Source organism: Nymphaea colorata, chromosome 2 (assembly GCF_008831285.2).
Source record: "Nymphaea colorata isolate Beijing-Zhang1983 chromosome 2, ASM883128v2, whole genome shotgun sequence".
Taxonomy (NCBI): Eukaryota; Viridiplantae; Streptophyta; class Magnoliopsida; order Nymphaeales; family Nymphaeaceae; genus Nymphaea; species Nymphaea colorata.
Window position 1 is genome coordinate 17440780 of NC_045139.1, and position 19602 is coordinate 17460381.

The 19602-nt window shown below is 38.4% G+C and overlaps 3 protein-coding genes and 1 pseudogene across 8 annotated transcripts; 1 reads left to right on the forward strand and 3 right to left on the reverse strand.

Moving 5' to 3' along the window:
* Positions 1–1099: 1099 nt before the first annotated feature.
* Positions 1100–2766, reverse strand: LOC116247472 (protein WUSCHEL-like; annotated as a pseudogene).
* A 1701-nt stretch (positions 2767–4467) lies between these two features.
* On the reverse strand, positions 4468–8751 carry LOC116246740 (probable diphthine methyl ester synthase). 6 transcript variants are annotated; one of them, XR_007572586.1, is made up of 5 exons: positions 7821–8751; positions 7493–7617; positions 6503–6732; positions 4993–5350; positions 4468–4888 (listed from the first exon to the last, which is right to left on the reverse strand). XR_007572586.1 is itself a non-coding variant. In XM_050076240.1 (4 exons), the coding sequence occupies exons 1-4, from the start codon at positions 7968–7970 to the stop codon at positions 4860–4862; spliced, it is 534 nt and encodes a 177-aa protein (XP_049932197.1). In that variant the 5' UTR covers positions 7971–8751; the 3' UTR covers positions 4476–4859. The 6 variants fall into 6 exon arrangements, 5 of the variants coding, with proteins under 5 accessions (XP_049932197.1, XP_049932198.1, XP_031474449.1 ...); XM_050076240.1 differs by lacking the exon at positions 4993–5350 and having other exon boundaries at positions 4476–4888; XM_050076241.1 differs by lacking the exon at positions 4468–4888 and having other exon boundaries at positions 4895–5350.
* A 1426-nt stretch (positions 8752–10177) lies between these two features.
* Positions 10178–13986, forward strand: LOC116246750 (uncharacterized). Its single transcript, XM_031618609.2, has 5 exons — positions 10178–10391; positions 10779–10931; positions 12396–12453; positions 12546–12598; positions 13515–13986. The coding sequence occupies exons 1-5, from the start codon at positions 10332–10334 to the stop codon at positions 13593–13595; spliced, it is 405 nt and encodes a 134-aa protein (XP_031474469.1). The 5' UTR covers positions 10178–10331; the 3' UTR covers positions 13596–13986.
* Positions 13987–14923: 937 nt separating this feature from the next.
* Positions 14924–19425, reverse strand: LOC116246634 (peptidyl-prolyl cis-trans isomerase Pin1). The gene is made up of 2 exons (XM_031618429.2): positions 19150–19425; positions 14924–15292 (listed from the first exon to the last, which is right to left on the reverse strand). Exons 1-2 carry the CDS (start codon positions 19379–19381, stop codon positions 15168–15170), a joined length of 357 nt encoding a protein of 118 aa, XP_031474289.1. The 5' UTR covers positions 19382–19425; the 3' UTR covers positions 14924–15167.
* Between the last annotated feature and the right edge of the window lie 177 nt (positions 19426–19602).

The following is a 19602-nucleotide window of genomic DNA, read 5'->3' on the forward strand; positions in this document are numbered from 1 at the left end:
CAATAGCTGAATTGATAAAAAAAAAGTACGCCAATATTCGCAATCTCATGCTTAAATGGATTTAAAGAACAAAAAAATCGAAGTGGTTAAGATGGCCCAAGTTTTAGTTTTCTTTGTGAAATTGTTAACTAAATCATGGACTGCGCTTGGGCTGATCAGAAACTCATATAACACTGCCTTTTGTTATCAAGACGTCTGCAGCATCAGCTTACCTTTTAACGAGGATGCTCCAGCCAGAGATGTTATCCTTTATTTCAGGATATGATTCACACTCACTTGTCTGGGGTAAGCTTGGGTTAGAATTCTTTATATATATATATATATATATATATATATACAACTTGAATGCAGCGGCAACTTATCCAGATATTATATATGGTATGTAAAGTTGGGCGTCTGGAATTTTTCCATCAGAGTTTGGGCTATCGCACAGCTTCAATCAATATACATAGCTAAAGGGAAGTCTTCTGCATCTAAATGTATACAGGTAGGACTTAGGAGGTGGTGACTGCTCAGAGGCTGTCGCAGTTTCTGATCAGTTATTTATCCCATTATTGTGGGATAAGCAGGGATATTGCGAACAGTAGGAGGTAGCGGTCTCTTCATGCCTGCTCAGCAGTACGTCACCATCGCTTAGTTCAGCACCATTAACGTGAGCTGTGAACACCTCTCTCTCTCTCCCTCTCTCTCTCTCTCTTTGAAATTTAACAATGGTTTTGTTGAAAACCAACAAGTCAGCAAGATCTCAAAAGAACATCTTGCTGATTCACAACAGTATGAATCACTCTTGTCAAAATCAGGAACGCGATCGTTATCTTAAATAAGAGGCTGATTATGATGTCAGTTTTTGGGCGTCTAAATGGTAGACTTATTATTAAAGCAAAATTAACAATGAGAGATTATGCGGTTCACGTGCGCTTCTAAGTGGACATTCACCTGCCCTATTTATGTAATCCTACAGAGAGATAGGGAAAGTCTCCCAAGAACAACATGTTCTTGATCCATTATATGTATTCAAAAGATTGATCGTAGGTTGTTACAATGTACCGACATGTTCAAAACAGATGATATTTTGATACTTTAACGTATGGTATTAAACTTATTTTGGGGTTTGATTCGAGCCGAGGGTGAGCTCGAGGGACGCTCCTTGTTCGCCGCCGGCGTCGCCGAAGTACCAGCTCGGATAGAACTCGTCGGCTTCCGGCTTGTCAGAACCGATTTCCGAGTTTTCCCCCTCCACGCAGGGGGAAGAGCTGAAGAGTTTCGATGTCCCCGTCCGCCCCATGCGTCTCGTCCGAATCATGTTGGCCCAAACAACAGTAGGACTCCGCACTCGTCTCGGTCATCCCCCCAGTCGACCCTGAACAGAAGCCACCCTCCCAGTACCGGTCCTGCCGCACAAGAACAGCATTTATCATTCAACAACTTCAAGATCTTCAGCATTTAAACAGATTCATATTCCGCCATTGTTGGGATCTAACAAGCAATACAGAGCATAGACATGAAGAGCATAGACATGAAGATTCAACCTACCAACCAAAGATTCTTATTTATTTTGTTTATTTGCTCATACATTATGTTGGTAAGGAACAAGTTATGGTCCTGGTATCTTTTTAGATTTGACCAGTAAAAGAATTAAAAGCCAGAAGATAACATCGTGGGGCCATTAAGTCAAAGATGTGGAAGCTGCCACACAGTGTTCTTTCATCAGTACCTGTGCTTCATTCATTCTCTCTAGAGTGTGACCCACAGAACACGTTTGGTGCCAATGAGATAGGCAGCAAACATTCCCGACCCACAGAAGATTTCATTATAAAATGTTCTAAATTTCATTCTCATCAACTCTGGTTGTGTCTGTTTGTGTAAATGTAGTTAAAATCTAAAGGAAGAGGCAGTATGAGAGGATATTCTGGCTGTGATGGTATATGGTCAGGGGCTGAGGGAGGGGGGGCCGCCTAGGCAACTTACATGGAAAAAAAAATTATTTTTTAATTACTTTATGTATTTTTAGATTTAAATTTAGTTTGGTCCTACCCAAATCCAGAGGTTGAACTGCTTTGACTCCGCCACTGTATATGGTATGACTGAAAAGATACGATAAGGAATAATCTACATGCCAGAAGAGAGGGCATCATGGTGTTCTGAAAAAATCAAGGGGAAGAAACTGTTCTCTCTCTCTCTCTCTCTCTGTAAATAGGCGGCTAACAAGATACGAAAAGAGAAGTGAAAACAAAGACTGGTTGACCGCCGTTTTCTCTTACCCGAAAGCTACCTCTTTCCACCAGGGCAGAGTTAACACCAGTCATCTGCCCCACACAGACTATGCTTGCGCCACATGGAGAAATTCCTGTTTCAAGAAAGAAGAAACAATCAGACAACACAGAGGAAGAGAGATCTAGAGAGAGGGAGAAGGTAGTTGATGGGTGCACCTGGAGCACTGGTATGGAGGAAGGAAGTGGAGGAGGAGGTGAACTTAGGAGAGAAATCGTTGGGGCAGGAGCTCCACCCGACGGCAGCGCACCTCTGCTGCACGACCGCGTCGGTGCTCAGCCTCTTCTTCTTCTTCTCCCTCGCCTTGTGGTTCTTGAACCAATAGAACACGTAGAACACGTTCTTCCCTTCTATCTTGCCATACTGCCTCAGCCTGGCCGATATCTTCTGTATCTGCTCCGCACTGGGGGACCTCACCCCATTGTTGTAATAAAGCTCTCTCAGAACGCGTATCTGCTCCGCTGTTGGTATCCACCTGGTGCTCTGAGATTCCATCTACAGGAATTAGAAACAGTAGGGAAGTGCATGGTCTGAGTCATGTCTTATATAGATGATACTAGTGATTGTTAAGGGAAGAAGGAGAAATTGGTGTTTGCGTAAAATATGATGTTTGATGTGCATTATGTATGGTATTAATGGTTAGAGCATTTTTAGAGTTCCATCTCTTCAAAATTTGGTGTTTGAGTAAATTATAAACATTTGATGCTTTTTTTTTTGTATATAATTAGAAAGCATTAAAATATGCTTTCTTCTTTTCATATAAATAAAATGCATTTATTCTTTACATTTTCGATATACATTAAAAGCCGACACTTATCAGTTTAAAAGCTGACACTTATCAACTGATGTTTGTTACTTAATATTAATTTTATTAAACATGTTTATTAAATTCTACTAGCCCTGTAAAGACAAGTCTCTTGCGTAGGCAAGTTCCCTTGGCAAACAAAAATACAATAGCAGACTTAATTAAAGACAAAAAAGTATTTTATCTTTTTGTGAAATTATTTCAAAAGATGAGTTATTTATATCAGCTGATAAGTAATGTTAAAAGAATGATGTGTTTCGAGTATGGTGATCATGTATTGAGTTTTGAAGCACACAACATGTATCAAAGCCTCTTTGGTGATGCCAAACTCAAGAAATCATAATTTTTTTAGATTAATTTTTTGTAAAATACGCAATCAAGTAAGTATATATATATATATATATATATATATATATATATATATATATATGTATATAAGAGAGAGAGAGAGAGAGAGAGAGAGAAGGGAGGAATGTCGGAACGGAAATCATGGGGCTCCATCGTTATACGTTATTTATTGATGGCAGAGGGAGGAAGGTTGATGTTGTAGGGTGCGTCGGAAGGAGCGAAAGCAGGCGGAGCGAAGTGCGGTTGGTTCCGGGTCGTGTACGGCGGGACGGGTTCCGTTTTTCCAACTTGGTGAAGGGAATAGCATTGTAGCAATGATTAAGAGCGGATCCAAATCGAGTGCGCCCCGGATCTCCCTCTCCACTTTGCTCCTTCTCCTTGTTAGATGGTCCCGTCCGTCCATCCCCTGCCTTTTTAACAATCAGAAGTATGTTTTAGAAATTAATAAGTTTAATATATCTTCTTAATTATCGGCACATGATATAGTTTCTCGTACGTATAACATTGGACGGTTCACTTCAGTCTCCGTCTAATCTAGACATTGTACCGGATATATATATATATATATATATATAGAAGTAAGTAAGTATGGGCAGACAGGCCGACAAGGATCCTTTATTTTCATATTGATGCTTTAAATGATTTGCTAGTTTGTATGTACTGGTGCTCTTAAAATTGTTTGAGAATTTTTGAAGTAGTGCCTCTCAACCCAAAATCCCTGGCTACACTACAATTAGGGGCCTGCGATGTTTGCTTTGCATGGTAAGCTGTCATGGGAAGAGTTGGATTTGAAGATGGTAAGAATCTAAATGAACACTTTATACTCAGATTCTCTTATGCTTAGGCATCTTGATCCAATTGACTTCTACCTCTTGTAAACAACACCCAATTCTTTCAAACAATGATCAAGAAAGCACAATAATGTGCAAGAAAAGCTTAGAGAAAAGCAAAATCGATGCATATCTTTGTCAGTAATTCAATTATGCTTTTGAGAGTTCATGGACAGGCCGCATCTTGTTTCTAGAAAGAGGGAACCCCAAGTTAGGAACCGACCAAAAGCTTTTTTAGACGTTCTTTTGCAAAAAGAAACAAAAGGTCTATTTCTAGGGGTTCTTCTTCCATTACAAGCTTAATAATGCACCACAACCGTTCATAATATATAATGCAATACAACCAATAATTCATATATAACTGAGCATCTTCTTGCTGTCGTCACTGCCTGCCATGTGTGGCCATCGCGCCCGCTCGCGTTCGACACCCGGCTGATTTCACTGTGATGACAAGTGTTGAGGTAATAGGTTCATTTACCACAGCGTTTGAGGACACAGTCACTGGGTTTCCTTCTAATTTGAGCATCAAATGGGTGAGTATCTCTATAATCAGCTTGTTGAACTCTTCTTGGTTAAGTGTGCTCTCTTCTCCTGCTTTCACCATTTCAAACACTTGGGCAGTTGCTGCATCCATCTGCAATCACCATGAAAGGGCATTCAATGTATGGAGGAAGCAGAGCATGGAGAAGCCAGAAGAATAGAAAGCTGCTGGATAAATTGGATCTGGATATGACAGACCCGATTCTCCACCACCTCTCTCGCTTCTCCTTTCTTTAGTGTCTCCCGCGTGTGCCACTGTGATCTTGTTCGATTCGTGTTCAGTTCACCATCATCTGAACAATGTAATTGTTCTCTCTCTCTCTCTCTCTCTCTCTCTCTCTCTCTCTCTCTGAAAGTTAGCTAGAGAGAGAGAGAGAGAGAGAGGTGTTCACAGTATGTTGCTGAACTAAGCGATGATGACGTACTGCTGAGCAGGCATGAAGAGACCGCTACCTCCTACTGTTCGCAATATCCCTGGTTATCCCACAATAATGGGATAAATAACTGATCAGAAACTGCGACAGCCTCTGAGCAGTCACCACCTCCTAAGTCCTACCTGTATACATTTAGATGCAGAAGACTTCCCTTTAGCTATGTATATTGATTGAAGCTGTGCGATAGCCCAAACTCTGATGGAAAAATTCCAGACGCCCAACTTTACATACCATATATAATATCTGGATAAGTTGCCGCTGCATTCAAGTTGTATATATATATATATATATATATATATATAAAGAATTCTAACCCAAGCTTACCCCAGACAAGTGAGTGTGAATCATATCCTGAAATAAAGGATAACATCTCTGGCTGGAGCATCCTCGTTAAAAGGTAAGCTGATGCTGCAGACGTCTTGATAACAAAAGGCAGTGTTATATGAGTTTCTGATCAGCCCAAGCACAGTCCATGATTTAGTTAACAATTTCACAAAGAAAACTAAAACTTGGGCCATCTTAACCACTTCGATTTTTTTGTTCTTTAAATCCATTTAAGCATGAGATTGCGAATATTGGCGTACTTTTTTTTTATCAATTCAGCTATTGTAACATCATTATCGGTACAGGTAATTAAAGCATGCAAAGGGTATTTCTGAGATACGTAAACTCTCACATCTTAGCATTAATTTGGATGAACAACCTCACCTATCTAAATCAACGGATATTAATTTGGATGATGCATTTTTAGCCAACTGAATATATATGCCCTTTATTTTCCTTGTTACATATTGATTATGGTTTATTTGCTAATAAAGTATTAATGTAGCTCATCACATTAGATTGTCACCAGGCAGGAAACGCTGTGGCACGTGTGTGTGTGCACGCTTATATATATTAACAAAATATACAAGAAAAATAAACAAAAATAAGGTCAAGTAGAAACAAGAAACTTTTTGCAAGCAATTATTTAAGAAACTTTCTGCTGGTTACTTACAAACTTTATGATCATGGTTTTAATTTTTAACCCAAAAAAAAAATGAAAAAGGACAAATGATTCTTCTCCAACTCCAGTTTGTCCAAGGTATCAAAGCTAGGCCGCCCCAGAAACTCATTGGCCCCATTGCCAAAGTTATTCACCCCACAAAGAAAACGCTGAATTCAAAATTTCAAAGCATCCTTTCAGTACTTAGTATGATGACTATATTTTTTATCGACCTTCCCCAAAGAATCAATTAAAAAACGTTCCACAAATACAGTAAAAAGAAGCACACCTAACAGACAAAGAGTATGCAAACCCAGTGATCGGTTTCTCTTAATCTTTGCGTAAAAGCTGTCGGGCCTCCATGTCTTTGTGAAGAATGGGATCGATACAGTCTCACCATAGCGATAAAGTTGCAAGCCACAAACTCCAACAGCATTTACAACTGAAGCATTGTGAACCACCTGAACTTCTACACCTATTTTTTTTGCCCGAAGAACCAGATCAGCATGAGTTGTAGCTCTGCTCATAATATTCAGTGTTTTAGTAGGCACATAAGGATATGCAACAACTGTAGCATATAGCCACTTTACTCCCCGACAACTATAGACATTATCAAACTGATGCAGAATAAGGCTCAAAATAGCTACTGCACTGCATGTGAGAAAAACAACCAACTGCAGCTATTTATTCAACTCACCTCAATTTTGAAGAACAAATAATTATGATATTGAAATACAAAAGAAAAGGTTTTTATATATGCCTTCTTATCTAGTATGACACAAAAAACTAATGGAAAATTCCCTGATCCTATAACTCCCCAATCAGCTAGCTGTTAAAGAGATCTAACCCCATGCACTTGAACACCAACTATGGAAGTGTGCTTCAACCAAGATATTCAGAACAGAAAGCTTCTCAAGTAGTTTCCCACAAGAATAACTCTGCAACGGAACTTTGAATGCTTACTACACCCTTAACCTAAACTTTTTAATAAAAGTTTAGTTTTGAAAATATGTTCCAAAAACAATTTGTTTGAGAACTGTGAGTGGACCCCTTCTATGTTATGAACGTGATCGGGTAGGGCTGATAGCCACTATCCAACAGTTTATTCATTAACACGCTATGGTACATAGAAGTCAGAAATCAGAATGCACATACACACACACACCCACAAAGCAAAGACAAAAGACATAACTTGATAACTAGGGAAAAAGTCAACAACCAGAAACACGAGGACCCGTTACTATAACCTCAAAACATTTCTGAAAGAAATAAGGCATACCCAAAAGGATCCCCGACAACCAGGAAAGCCACATGCAGTTTAGAGGCTTCAAGTAGTATAGCATCTGCTCCCTCTTCGACCATCTCTGTATCTGCCAGGATAACTTGCTTTCCATATAGTTCTTCCTACAGAAACAGCATGAGAAAAGCTCGATAAAGCCTCCAAATTCCCGCGGTTATAAGAAGTCAAGAAGAAAAAAAAAGATGAAACCACAAATACTGAAGAAAGATGGATTTGATCCAATGAAGCAATTCAACGATCCTGCATTTTTCAAGTATCAATTATAAGAGGAGCAGAACACAAGAAGAAACAAGCAAATTAGTGATACCAAGGAAGAGAGGCCAGATGGGGAGAGACCGAAGGAGAGCAAAGAAGTGTAGGCCTCCATATAGACTTTGTCACATCTCTTGATAGCTTCAAGACCCTTCGACGTTATATCGTTCTCATCGCCCAAACCCAGCCCAATTATGTACAGCATTCCTATCTGCAAGAGTTAAATTATCCTACTTCTGATGTCAAGTGCAAGCGAAAATTTGTTCTTGAGCATCACTATGAAGTTAGAAACATCAAATAAGAATTGACTAGATCAAGACATATCAAAGCAAATGGCTCTCTACAGATGCTCCATGTTTCATGTCAAGGGTCATGACATTTTAAAGGTGTCCAATTCATTTTTCTTGAAAAGTGGAAAACTTGCAGCTTTCAAGTTTGTTCTTCGATTCAGTTAGACATCAAGCTCTATCTCATGCATTTGCAAGCTAAAAATCAAGTCTAGTTCAACTTAGTACAAGCTTCTCTTTCCCATTCCTTTTTTCCTGCAAACGCAACGATACCCACTCTAGTTTTTATCTACTATCATTCCATAAGGCTACTATCCTAGCACATTGTCCGCACAAACACACATTGTGCAAAGTACTCAAGGGGCTATAATCCAAATATGCTAGCAAACGGATGAGCAAATGCATCACTCGGGAACCAAGAAATAAAAATTGACAAAGAATAGGACATAAATTTCGAGACCAACAAGCAGCTATTACTAATCCCCAATATGAGTAGATCCTGCTGGAGAAACAAGAACAGTTAGGTTTGATTCCTTTATTTCACAACTCCACGCGAAGGATGAGACACACCATACAAGGAAACACAAGAATGGATTTGGAGAGAGAGAGAGAGAGAGAGAGTCACCGACTCGACACGGGCCGCCACCACCTTTGTTTTTTACGATGGCGGGAGAGAGAGGAGAAAACCCTAAACCCCTCCGTCCAGCTGCTTCAGATCTTTTTTACGTTAAAAACGCTTAACGTTTTGAGCAAATCGGCAAACCGAATCGGAATCCACAGCCCTTTGGAAATTAAATCGACTACAAAATGTGTTCTATATTGATAAAAAATCAATAAAATAAAAAATTAATACACAAACTCTTCAACAGAAAAAAAAACATGAAATTTGCATGATCAATGCCCAAATACAGTAGAACAAAAAAAAAGACAAATCATGGTGTCTGAATTTCCTCCTTTAGCTTTTAGATTTGATTTTTAAAACCTTGGTACATTATTTGATAAGAGGTTGATATCAGATCCACCATTTGTAAAAAAAACTATGGATTTGAGATTCGATATGGGGAAGATCGGACTTCAGATCCACAGATCTTAAATCCAAGAGAAATAAACGTGGCCGAGTGTATGATGACCCATAACATGTAAAACTTATACATGTGTACGTTCCCAAAGTTTTTGACCTCATTGGAATAAGACAAGGGCCGGCTTTAGATCCACGTATCAGAAATATGAGGGATAAAAGCATTGCTATAGTATGGTCCTTAATAAATAAATATATATATATATATATATATATATATATATATATATATATATATATATATATATATATATATATAGTTTGACTAACGAAAGAGTAATTTACCATTAACATACCATTCCCTAGGTTTATGGTACTAGCGAAACTTCCTTTTATGTCAAAGGCAGAGCGAGAAATTTTTTTTGAGAAGTGTCGAATTAAAGTTCCTAAATGTTGACTAGGATCAAAATATCAATTTGCAAACTTTTTACATGGAGCAAGTGAAATTTTTTAAAATTTACATGTAAAATTTAAAAAAAAAATCTGAGGTGGGGCCATGGCTCATGCGAGTCCTACCTTGGCTCTGCCCTCCTTAAAGCTAGGTTGTTTGTTGTGGAGCTGAGATTTGTTAAGGGTCAATTATTCAGCTCAATCAGTTGTTGAACATCGATTCGGACCAACCTTACAAAAATTTGACCAATTGTTCGACCCTTTTGAATTGGTTACAACATTCAATAAAAAATTAGTTGATTCACACTATGATCTACCTTAGTAATAGTGCTTATTGGGGCAACGTTCAAGTTCAATTATTTATTTAGTGCTTATTGGGGCAACGTTCAACTTCAATTATTTATTTGGTTTAGAGGAGGAGTATTTTATCTTACCATTATGCATTGAAACCTCCGCCTCATAAAATACCAAAACCTTAAAACTCATGTTGTTCATTTTTAAAGGACTTAAATCCAAATTCCTAACGAAATGCATGAAACTCTCTCGTCCGTTTTCCTTTTCCCAAAAAGCGTCCTATTTTGTAAATGAAACATAATAAATAAATATATATATACATGTGTGTGTGCCTTTACATATTTTAAATATCCGTAACGAGATTGGGATCAGGGGCGCATGGTGAGTTTCAGCTTTGGATTGTAGAGGGTCCATTTTATGTGTCTGTATTCCCTTAAGCACAAAATCCAAATTCATATGCTATCACCCAGATCTTTTGGCAGCACGATTTTGATCAAATGCATCAGTGTTGGACCAGATGAACATGAGTCGTCCACCTTCGTCGTTTCTTCAGCTCAAGGAGAATGACACAGGGCTGGTATGTCGGGAACAGATCTTGTGGAGGGTCCATTTTATGTCTGTCTTGACTCTTATTTGCAGAGTTTTGTTTTGAATCCAGATCCATTTTAGGCTATTTAAGTGGGATGTGTGATTCATTTTGGGTTTTGGTGAAGATTGTTTAATGAAAACCCTAGTTTTCTTTTGTTATTTCCTTGTTCCTTTATTTGTTTATGTGGCAGTGCCAAATGACTGGCTGATTTCTTTCCTTTTTTCCCTTTTGTTTGGAAAAGCTAATGGTTTCCCTTGTACCTTTGTGGGATATCGGACTGATTTTTAATGTTCCGTAGACATCCTGATGATAACGTTTTCTTCTGCCATGTATCTTCCAGTGTAGTGATTTCTAATCACTAGCAAGTTTATGCAGATTAAATGTCAAAATGTGATAATTCTCTCTGCTACAAATGATGATGAGCTGGAAAAACAGTGGAGCTGTTTGCTTGAACTGTCCAACACAAACAAGATTCTGGTGCCAATGGCACCATTTGTCACGAAGCAATTGCAAACTACACTTTCTGATGTATAGCTCTGAACTTGCTTCAATGGTTCTTGAACAGTTTCTGATTTGTTTGGTACTGGAATTCTATTTTTATGTTTATGCATGTTTTCATGTATGCATAAGAGATGTGGAGGACTGTTGTGTTAGACACTTAAATACCTTGTATAGGAAGCTTTATTTTCTATTGGAAGTTTCTCCGACAGTGTTAGGTTTTATTTTCTTCTAGGGTTGATGGTCTATTATTACTTTTAAATTTTAAAGCCACTATCGTTGGATATTGCAGTTTTCAATAATTTGTGTCCTGTATCAAGTAGTCGAGGTTTCTGTCTTAAAATAAATTTGCTGAAGATGTGCTTCTCATTTCTTGCTACTTCCTTTACAGCAACTTTTTGAGGAATAAGAACTTTAGTGCTGACACATAATTGAACGTACTGAATTCGTGCACCAAGTTTTATATATTTTATACAAATGTATGTTTTTGATCTGCATGTTGCTGCTTCATACACCTTTGCTAAATTTGTTTAATGTTGCCTGAGCTTGTGGATGGGAATGCACGTGCCTTTCATTTCTGCTGTCTTTTATTGGGTAATTATTTCAGTAAATTGTTAAACTTGCTGCAAGCAAATCACCATAGAACATGTATAAGGGTACTTTTTAGGGTTCTCACAACCATTCAGGTGAGCGACAAGGATACTTTTTGGGGTTTGACAGTTTGACTTTTGTATAATTGGCGAATAACTACGCTACGAAGTGTATTGCATGCATTATTTATTCATTTATTGTCTCCGCTTTTCCCCTCACCTCCAATTCATGACCTACTTGTAGATGTGCCTATGTTGTAATAAGGGGCTTATCTTAGTTTTTACATTGTTTGATAAAGATCTTCTTCAAAAGTTACTGAAGATAGGTTTGAGGATGGTGGAGTCGTATGATTACCCTGTTTACTTGCAAATGTAGCAGTACCTTTGGCCCATATAAATTAGTCAAATGGTGGCTTGAAAGGTGATACCCGAGGCAAATGCTGCCTGCTTATGTATTTCAGAAAAGGGAGGTGCACATTTTCCTTCTTTAATACAAGCCTTTGACTGGGTGATGGCTCATGAGAATTTCTTTCCGGATTGTTTAGATGTTTAAAACTTTGAAAAATGTTCAAGTTCATTTTTTTTTTCATTTAAGCAAGTGGTTTCTTTCCTTGAAATAGTTGCAAATGTAACACTGCTAGTTTCTGCTATCAGTGCTCTGAATTGGTGTGATTTGGTAAATACCTAGTTGTGACTTGGCATCAACTGTTTCATATGAAATCATCTTTCTTGTCTGTTGATGTTTTGGTTTTAGTGATTTCTATATGTTCGATTATGTAATTATTTGGCAATTGGGCTTGTTTAATGGTACATTATTTATGGAGGATATAATAACATTCATCCAGCTTGGTTCACTCAAATATGCCTGTTAGATCTATTAACTTCAATTTCTAACATTTTGTAGATAGAAATTGCACAACCTTTGTCAAAAATATGCAGTGAATTTCCAGATGTTTGCATAGGTAAATTCTCATCCTAAATTTTCACAGGAAGGAATGTGTGAAGCTTGTCATCAATGTTCATTGTGCAAGGAAATCTCTTTTCTGTTTGACAGGGTGCTATCGTACGTCAAGGACTGGGCAATGCATAATTACTTTCAACGGGAAGGTACAGTGAATTTGCAAGGTTATTTGTCTTTTTCAATCCAAAGCAGCTTCCCATTTCCAACTTTGGCTTCGCAATAAAATGGTTATTCAAGGGATTGGAATAGAACATTCTCTTTCTTAGAGTAGCTAAAATGTCCATTAGATGAAGATAGTAGGCACATTTTCATAGGAGCAGTATAGCATGGAGTTCAACGTTTTAGCATGCATATGACAATCAACCTGAGGGAGAGAGAACTGTCAAATGGATAACCCTGATTTGGAGATATTCAAACTAATCACAAATGGTACGCTGACAAGTGAGGTACAAGGGAGACATCCATTTTAGGTTATTAATTCAAGGGAGTAAAAGTTCCCAAAGACACTTCACATACAAGTTTACAGCTAAGACCATTGATGCATGTAGAGGTGCACTCGTTTGTTGCATAGGTCATTGAAAGTTGAAACCACATAGAAAGTCCTTAAGAATGCTTACAATAGCAATCTTTTATTTTCTTTTCTTTAGTTGTGAGCAAATTTGCAAAACCACCAAGTCTTTTGGACAGTTGTTGCTGGCATAAGAGGTGTTAGCACATTCTGTTCTGACTATTCGTTCATGATATTACAAGGAAAGTTTCTTAATACTTCAGCGTTTTGTTAGCAAAGGCCATCTGCCCTTGGTATTATCTTGCGCATCTTCAACTTGGATACTTACCTACTCAGATAGGTAAAGTCTTTTGTGGATTATGACGTTTTTATTGAGCATAATCAGTTCACTTCTCTGAACGTTTTATTGATAATAGAACATGCACATATTTGGGCACTTCGTTGTTCGTTCACCTTATACCTGTTGGGACTTCAAGAGGGACTCTCATGCTACTGACTCATTTGGCTTCTAAACCTGTACAATGTATAAGGTATGCAAACATGAATTCTTGCAGGATGAAGAACGAACTGATTCAGCTGTTGAGAAACTGTGCCATTTGTTTCATCCATCAGCTTTCTATGAAATAATGAAATGACCTGTGGATGAGTCTTTGCTTATCCTTGTGATTGTTTTGACAAACTCAAGTACCTCAGAAGACGGATCCATGAAAGGGTAACCGTGGTCTCTGTTGTACCGCTTCATTTTTACCCGTTCAAGTTCAGTTTTTCATATTCAATATGGATGCATCAGGCGACATCAGTTCTTCAGTAGTGCCTGCAAGACATTCTGAAGAGGAAGTGTTTCAACATAAGCCCGACGTTTGGTTTCAGAAATTAATGGTAATTCACATAGCTGCTTTACCCCGAGGGAAGAGTAGGAGCAAGAAACCAAGATTCTCAAGACAAAGATGATGGCTGAAGAGCCACGGTATACTTGTACAAACACTAATTTCTGGGAATTGATGGTTAAAAACAGTATTTATGAGATTGATTTCTGGTGAAATTTCATTTGCGTTTCTGTCCATCTCTTATATATTTCAGAACTTAAACAAATGGCTAGGACTCGCAATTTCCGGTTATTTTGTTTCCATTAATTTTTTTTCTTCTTTGAAACTTTCATCCGGGACAATTGACTCTAATTACAAAATCATCCTTCCACTTTTTGGATCTTCCTGATGGAGGAGCTATCAACGTTTAACAGGGGCACCATATGTTCAAGCCAATCAATTTGAGAAATTAGATCGTTGCAGTTCTCTGTCTTGTCTTTGCAGGCTCACAAGTGCTGGCCCATGAAATGAGACGAAGGCTATCGCTTTCATTTATTTACAGGGCACTCTTTCCTTTTACCTGGGTCTAGGGGAACTTTTGAAGGTAGTTTCCTATACATGACAATTAACAGCAAAAGAGTACGGCCCGTATCAGGAAATTCATAAATTCGAGTGATTTAGAATTAAAACATGGTATGCACCGGGATTTGCCTTAATGTTAAATTTTAAAAATCCTGGCATTCATATTGAAAAGATTTTTAGTTCCAAATTTTGAAATTTATGTTCATCTCTTGCCCCTTCTGTTGGCATCATGACCCGCGAAGTACGCCCTATTTTTACAAGAGAAGAAGAGAGGGCAACGGGCATCCTTTATTGCCCACGGGCCAGGGCCCTTGACGTATATTCTAGAATGCAAGAACCATCTATCGGTCCATTTTAGGGTGGTAGAATGATGCAATTCAACTGTCTTTGTAACCTTTCAACTGGCCTTGAAAATAAGTTTGCATCATAGATTACTAATCGAATGGCGTAACTACCATCGAAATTTTTGAACAATGACAAGGAATGATGGCTAGTTTCTGCCACTACAGGCTCGTTGTCTACGCTAAATATCCATCGTGAACTGCAAACCATAGTTTGAGAACAAGACAGTAAACTTCTCAAGAGGGTTCAAGGAACCTTACTTTTCCTTTATCCAGCCAATATCAAAGTAACAGCACTACAGATTTTTCAATAGCTTTATGAAATAATCCATCTTATGTTTTCAAAAGAAGGTGAGCACAAGTCAGTCGATCAACGAAACCAAAATAATAGTCCACTGCTAAGTGGGGATATCCCCACACGGAGAGTGCCTGCAGCGACTGTTTCACAAGGATGCAACGCAGCTACATTTCCGACACCTCAGCTGGTTCTCAATATGATGTGAACACCACTGTCGGTATCCACAATGTCGCTGATCTCGCCGACCTGAAGTGCAAACGTAGCTTCCTCAAATGGCTTCTGCATCTGTCCTCTACCAAAAGAACCTGCAGGCAAACATGCCGCCTTTAACACTGATTCCCCGAATAAACAAGAATTATTCCAGAAATTTCCAGTAAATGGAGTATAAAATACCCAGAACCTATAAGTATTTTGAGCTGGCAGAAACAATTTTTATCCCAATTATATGAAGTGCCCCACCGTACACATAAGTGAGATAGATACATTTTATGTCGGGACACCTTACAAAAAATGAAATATGGCATTCAAGCTCGGAAAAGTTATAAGAGTTCTTTTCCTTTCAAGTTTAGCTAAGAGAATGCAGGCCGCCGATACCATCAAAAAGACGTCTAACCAGTATCAGAAAAATTGGTTTCTGAATCAATTAGATAGGCAGGAAGATTCGGTGAATCAGATGAATCAAACCGGAGTCAAAATTAGTAATCTTTGAAATGTTATGTTAATCTTTTAAAAATCAAAAGGCATATTTTTGGGAAAAAAATAAAATGCAAACAACAACAAAAATAACACCTTGCATCATTCAGTCAGTGGTGTTTCAAATCGGTAACACCATATTGATTTGGTTCGAATAGGCAGACTCGAGCCAATTCCCAGGCAATATTGATAATACTGCTCGCAACGAGAATCAAGCCTTCAATAAAGGAGCACGCAAAAGAATGTACATCCACTAAGAGCTGGGGTATGATCACATGCAATGTCCAAAAGTACTTGCTACAGCTAACATCCAACACCAATATGTGAAGAGACGCTAAAACCTAGACTCCAGAAGAGAAGAAGCACCAGTGAACTTTCTGAATCTGCCCATCTTGTAATTCTTCTATGGTTGCACAAACAAACGAAGGACCAGTCAAATAAGATGCTCTAAATTTGCATAGAACAGTCAACGGGAGAAAGGCTTATAATATCATATTAAGCCTAATAGTAAGTCCAAGCGCCCTTCCCAAAGCTAATCAACCTAAAATTTCAAGCCTCTTCATCTTTATTGACATTAAATGATTCATCACTAATCCTAAGTCTTTTGCTCCTTAGTGCAGAAATATGCGACTATTCTCTCACTCTTACAAGACTTGTAATCAGGTCTGATCTGGTCTTAATGACCTGTAATCCAATCAATAAAAATCCACCTCAAATATCGGAATATATTGAACCAGGTGTCTCTCAACAGAACGAATGCTTATGCCAGAAAATAAGTTTTAGCGCAAACTCCAAGCTACCCAATAAACATGCAGTCTAACCCAGATGCAATCTAGAATCAGAAATCCTACAGATTTCTGCCTTTAGACTCCACAAACCATCATTTAGGTACAAAATCAGCACCAAAATTTTACTCTTTTTGCTTCAAATGCACAAGGCAGCTCCTGACATTCCTCGAAACCAACCTTCAGGTAATATGTGAGACCTTGAACTCCAAAAGAGAGAAACAAAAATGCGGTGCATTTTAAATTCCATTAAAGTTATAACCTAAGATACACATTATATTGTACCACAATGTACGACATAGAGCCGTATCTAGGTCTACAATCGTAAAACTAGATTTGGGGATGTATCATATTGATTTCACCTGTCACTTCTAAGCAACATAAAACTTTATCGGTTTAACCTGTTAGGCATCTCACAATGTGAAACCATGAAAAAAGCATTTGAACTAACCAAGCTCAACCTGAAGTACTGTGAGAACATGGGATCTAAATTCAAATTCATACTCCCAACCATCCATTGACTGCTTATACATATCAGAAAGCATTATAATATGCTGATAAACGATCTGGCATGAATAATTCAATAAGGACTAGATTGCAAAAACGTGGCATGAATAACTCTACAAGGACTAGATTGTAAGAACGTTACATAACCAACTAGTGGGACATTACGATCCTGATCTGGCACTAAACCTCTTATAAGTTATAAACTACTCAAAGATATATGAACCCAAGATACTGTTTTCGCAACCACTACAAGGTATAGAATGAAACCATTCCGATTATGTTGCTCCAGTCTTCTCAACCTTTTTTATGTTAAACAATAAATCAAGCACCATATTCGATGTCACAGAATGGTGGAAGACATTACGAAACCAGTATCATATGTTTAGTGTTATTACAATTTTCAGTATTTTCAAGAAGCTAAGAACCTGAAGCATTATATATCTTATATGGCATATTTTTTTCAATTTTATTATATTTTACAATACTAATACTTTTTTACTTTATTTTTCTATTGTTTCATGTATTTACATTCTCAGAAGAATTCATGTTCCTCGCCAGTTTTTTGCCTCTACACGAAAATGAATCAATGTTTGGTGATTCGTCAACGGGTTTAGATTGTACTCATTTGAATTACCAGCATGAGACATAATGAATAATATACTGCCTTGTTAACCAACAATTCTAATGCACGAACCTCACTAAAGATAAGAAATCTTTCATGGTGATGAAAAGCCAGAATCCTGAACTAAAAGAAGGAACTTTGCACTAAATATCATCGACAGGCTTCAGCAAATTCACCACTTTCATAATAAGTAGTGCCATGTTAATAATAAATCATTTCATGCCAGAATAAAGAAAGTCTATGGCATTAATTAATATTCAACATGTCCACAAATGTATGGTTCTTCAGAACTTGCAGACACTAATTTTGGTTGGTTGGACCTCAAAAGAGTCACTAGTCATACATACGTTCATAAGTAAGTAGTGCCATGTTAATAATAAATCATTTCATGCCAGAATAAAGAAAGTCTATGGCATTAATTAATATTCAACATGTCCACAAATGTATGGTTCTTCAGAACTTACAGACACTAATTTTGGTTGGTTGGACCTCAAAAGAGTCGCTAGTCATACATACACCAAGCAATAGGACATCCAAATAGAATGGGCCGTTTAACAGAATTGAAGGATAACAGAAGAATGGTAAACTTAGAGGCACAGAATATGCCTCCACGCTCAAGTTTGCAATGACGCTGATCCAACCAAAATATTATTCCATTTGTTCCTGCACCTAATATGGTCAGGAACACCTCAAACTTGGGAAAATCGGAAATACAAAATCTGTGTTTGACTGGCTTGAGTATAGAAGTTAACTTGGTCCCCTCAAGAGTCAACAATGGAGTTTTTCGCCGTTACTATCCAATTTGAGAAAATCTTCTCCATGAACACCTCATAAGAAAAAAGGGATAACCATGGCGTGTAAGTGGTACTTCTCAGTGCTACTTTTAGCCGCAGAATACAAAGAAAAAAGGTAAACCAGGCATGGATTCGTTTCTTGCTTGCACTTCATGAATGCTCCCTTCGTGGCCAAAAAGGCGTCTAGGGTTTGGCCACGACATCAATTTAGAGAAAAGAAGAAATTGTAGTCATTCAATTGGTCTCCACTTCCAATCCCCAAGGCAGTTTCTTCCTCCTTCTTCTTTTTATCGTACCCAAAAGTGACCTTACAAACAAACGATCAAGAAAAGAAAACCTGTAAAAGCCCAAGTCGTCCTACTATTCACTCGTCCATCTTTCACACCACAAAAAAAAAAAAAGCAACCCAACTCATAAACCCTTCCTTCTTAAGACGTATACCGGACAATAGCCCTCTTTTCGGGTCACGTGACGCAATATGCAGATCAAAGTTCTCAACAAGATATCACACATGACCATGACTTCACGGCGGGAGAACTAGAAATCCCATACGACACAATCAACGAGAATGATTACTTAAACCCATTAATTCACCAAAAAGAAAAATAGACTAAACCTAAAGGACTCGTATCAATCGCCAAAGTAACAAGAGAGAGACAAACCCTCGAGACAAAGAGAACCACACAATGGTTAAGGAATAAAGAGAAAAGAACATGGCGGTCTCCTTAGGTACTGAGGAACAAGGATAACCTAATTCTCACCTAGGTCGCCGCCGCGCTTGGCGGAGCTGCAATCGGAGTAGCGGGAAGCGAGGTCCTCGAACTGGGCGCGGCCGCTGAGGATCTCCTCCCGCATGGTCTTCAGTTGCGCGATGGCCTGCTCCTTGGTGGTGCTCTTGATCCTCCGGCCGTCCGGATCCTTCCATGAAGCCGGCCTCCTCGACCCCTGGTGCTTTATCAGCAGGTGCGACGCTCTGACCTTCTCCGCCATCATCACTTCTTCCTCCGTTCTCTTTTTTCCCGGTAAAGAAAAACTGGGAGGAGGAGCTCCATATTTATTTATAGGCCGCGGAAAGGTGGCGTGAATTCGCAGCCAGAGATATTAATTTACGAAAATGTACACAAGAAATGGAGCAAGTACGGAATTGACCCTTCCTTCGCCCGGCAATATGTAACTCCGGAATCCATGGTTCGGGTCTGAGTCTTAAGTCTGTT